The sequence below is a fragment of the Poecilia reticulata genome, linkage group LG12 (assembly GCF_000633615.1).
Source record: "Poecilia reticulata strain Guanapo linkage group LG12, Guppy_female_1.0+MT, whole genome shotgun sequence".
Taxonomy (NCBI): Eukaryota; Metazoa; Chordata; class Actinopteri; order Cyprinodontiformes; family Poeciliidae; genus Poecilia; species Poecilia reticulata.
Genome location: NC_024342.1, coordinates 25,597,511 through 25,601,307, shown reverse-complemented (window position 1 = coordinate 25,601,307; position 3,797 = coordinate 25,597,511). Strand labels below are relative to the sequence as shown.

The following is a 3,797-nucleotide window of genomic DNA, read 5'->3' as shown; positions in this document are numbered from 1 at the left end:
GATTTTATTATTACATTTGATCTCATTCATATTTGTGAGTAAGAAGAAAGCCACATAATTTAGCCCGTTAAAGTTTTAGGTTCTTCGCTGCTGCCTCTAATCGGTTAGCAATAAAACACAAAACAAGCCTGAACCATTATGGTCCTCATAATAAAGAAGAGAAAGCAAACAGAAGACAGAACTTTATTTGTATTACTCTACTGAACATCTAACCAGTCCTGCATATGGGATTTATAACCCAATATTCTGCTAATTGAGAAAGTATCAAGTCATAAAATCATGTGATACTTAAGAAAATGAAGTACTTAGTTTATGGAAATATTTGATATAGATATATATCCCAATAGTTCTTAATGTTTTACCTACTGTTATTCTTTCATTTTGTACTGAAACAGATACTACAGTGGGGTGAAACATATTTTTCCCCTTTCTGATTTGCTACTTTTTGCATGGTTGTCATACATCTTTCAGTTTAAATGTTACTCAAAGACAACATAAGTAAACACAAAATGCCATTTTCATTTAGTGTATTTCATTGAGGGAGAGAGAAAAAGTAAAAATCTACATATTTTTTATGTAGATTTTTACATAAAAATCTACATAAAAATCTACATGATACATGATATCATGATATCATGTATCATGATATCATGTATCATGATATAAATGATACATTTATATCATGAAACTTTGATATAAATGTAGTTTTGAAAATAAAACTACATTTTATTTTCAAATAAATGTAGTTATTTGAAAATAACTACATTTTATTTTCAAATAAATGTAGTTATTTGAAAATAACTACATTTATTTTCAAATGTAGTTATTTTCTAGGGACTGGCTAGTTTCTGTTTTTAGATCATAGATTCTCATCCAGTGACTGCTCCATCATGGTTTTTCAGGATGAAATGGATAAAAGCCCCGACTGGAAGTACCAGTGAAAATTTGAAGGAAACATATTGAACAACATGAACATTATTTACTTTTCAGTATAATTGTTTCTTGTTTATTTATTCTGGTCTGGGTACTCAGAACATGTGAGTACATAAACTTGTGTCCATTAAATCAACAGCTCTTCCTAACCCAATCAAATAAACATAACCTAGTCCAAGCAATGGCTACCTGGAAGTGACGCATATTTTAAAAATAAGCAGGATATGTACCACTCATTCTGGCTATTAAACAATGTTAATGCTGTACCATTGTACATCAGCATACAATGACAATATTATTAATATTAATGTAAAAAGGCATTTGGGAGAGGAATTTAAGCTAGTAAATTATTAAATTTTTCAACAGGAATACATCATCTAAATTCAAGGACATCATCTCAGAAAGTCTCCTGATCCAATCAGGATCCCCATCCGTTTTCCAACTAGACACAAAAACAGAGGACTTTGGACCTCTGACTAGGAAAACTCTCGGAAAGAAAAATTTGAACAAGGCCAACAGAGCAGTGCTGCTGGTTGGTGAAACAGGAGCAGGAAAGTCTACTGTCATCAACGCTCTGGTCAACCACACCATGGGAGTGAAGTTCGAGGATGAGGTCTGGTTTCAGATCGTAGAAGATGAGAAGAGAGGGCAGACTGAAAGCCAGACATCAGATGTGATTGTATACGAGATCTTTGGGTTTGAAGATCAAACTCTGCCGTTCTCTCTGACCATCATCGATACGCCTGGGTTTGGAGACACCAGAGGGATTGAAAAAGATCTTATCGTCAGTCAGAGACTGTTTGACTTGTTTCGATCAGATGAGGGAATTCAGGAGATTCATGCTGTGGGTCTGGTGGTGAAGGCCACGGATAATCGAGTGAACGATCGCCTTTCATACGTCTTCAATTCAGTCATGTCTCTATTTGGGAAAAACCTGGAGCAAAGCATTGTGGCTCTCATAACTCACTCAGATGGAAGACAGCCTAAAAATGTTCTTCAAGCTCTTGAAGCTACAAAAATAAGATGTGCCAAAAATGAAAAGAATCAACCCATTTATTTTCTTTTTGATAACTCCCAAAGTGATGACCGATCAGAGGACACTGAGTTTATAAAAATTGCTACTGAAATTTCAGAGAGAGGTCTGAGAACCTTTACAGACTTCTTGGAGAAGAAAACAGCCCAAAAACTGATGACGACTACAGACGTCCTGAACGAACGCATCAGCCTGACAGCCTGTGTCCAAAACCTGCAGGAGAGAATCCTGCTAATCGAGCAGAAACAAGTGGAGCTCAAACAAACTCATGACGCTCTGGTCAAACAAGTAGAAAACATGAATAAATCAGAGACGTTCACTGTTGAGGTCGATGTTGTCTTCAAAGAAAAGGAGCCTCTGAGAAGTCAAAAGATTTTCAGGCAAAATATTTTTGAGAAAGCAATGGTCTGCACCATCTGTGAGGAGAACTGCCACTATCCTGGCTGTACACTTGTTCGCAGGCCCCAACATTGTGAGGTCATTAGAAAAGGTCATTGCACCGTCTGTACTGGTAAATGTCCTGCATCGGCTCATGTGAAGGAAAACTGGAGATATGTCACTAAGACCAAGAAGGTTAAGAAGACTGTAGGAGTTAAGAAAGAGATAAAGACAGAGAAGGGTGATGCTGAGAAAAACTTTAATATTGTAAAAGGTCTTATAAATGAAATACAGAAACTGAGATCAGAGAAGTTTCAGCTCATTGATGAGGCGTACCAACATGTTATCAAACTGGAGGAGATTGCCCTACAAGTTAATGCTGGGACCACTTTAGTTCACTTGGATTTCTTGATTACGAAGATGAAGGAGAAAGGAGACACAAAGAAAGTTCAGAAACTGGACGAGATGAGGACCCAAATGGATGAAGGGACCAAATTAGCACTACAGTATTTGTGGGGCAGAGTAACGACCGTGTAAAAAAAATGACAAATCAACAGTCACAACAAATCTGTGACAAGTTTAACAAGAAAGTCTCAATAGACTTTCTTGTCTATTGAGAAAGTCTCAATAGACAAGAAAGTCTATTGAGACTTTCTTGTCTATTGAGACAAGAAAGTCTCAATAGACTTTCTTGTCTCAAGAAAGTCTATAGACTTTCTATTGAGACAAGAAAGTCTCAATAGACTTTCTTGTCTCAAGAAAGTCTATAGACTTTCTATTGAGACAAGAAAGTCTCAATAGACTTTCTTGTCTCAAGAAAGTCTATAGACTTTCTATTGAGACAAGAAAGTCTCAATAGACTTTCTTGTCTCAAGAAAGTCTATAGACTTTCTATTGAGACAAGAAAGTCTCAATAGACTTTCTTGTCTCAAGAAAGTCTATAGACTTTCTATTGAGACAAGAAAGTCTCAATAGACTTTCTTGTCTCAATAGACAAGAAAGTCTATTGAGACTTTCTTGAGACAAGAAAGTCTCAATAGAGTACTCACAGTACAACTGTGAGTACAACCTCACAGTTGTACTGTGAGGTTGTACTTCACAGAAGTACAACCTCTGTGAAGGTTGTACTTCAGGAAACTTTGATATAAAACTTTGATTAGGTTTTTAATAAAAGAATTTCCCAAAGTACTTTGATAAAGGGAAAATTATGTAATTATTTAAGATGATAAATTGCACTATCATTTGTTCAACTATTTTTTAAATCTTTGTGATAATGTAACTTGAAAATATGATGTGCAGTATCAGAGAAAACGGAATAATTAACCAGAGACTGCATCTCTTGTTTCTTGTAATGAGAAGCGAGTAATAAGGAGCAAAACAACAAATATTTTATAACAAAAACGATGTATCTTTATAGCGATGAACACCAATTAATAAAGACTGCAAACTTGAT

The 3,797-nt window shown here is 35.4% G+C and overlaps 1 protein-coding gene across 1 annotated transcript; it reads left to right on the top strand.

Annotated features, from left to right (window-relative positions):
• Positions 1 to 1,282: 1,282 nt before the first annotated feature.
• On the top strand, positions 1,283 to 2,910 carry LOC103474070 (uncharacterized; the record flags this gene model as incomplete). Its single annotated transcript, XM_008424794.2, has 1 exon — positions 1,283 to 2,910. A coding segment is annotated over one exon (1,599 nt), but the record flags the coding sequence as incomplete, so codon positions are not given.
• Positions 2,911 to 3,797: the final 887 nt, after the last annotated feature.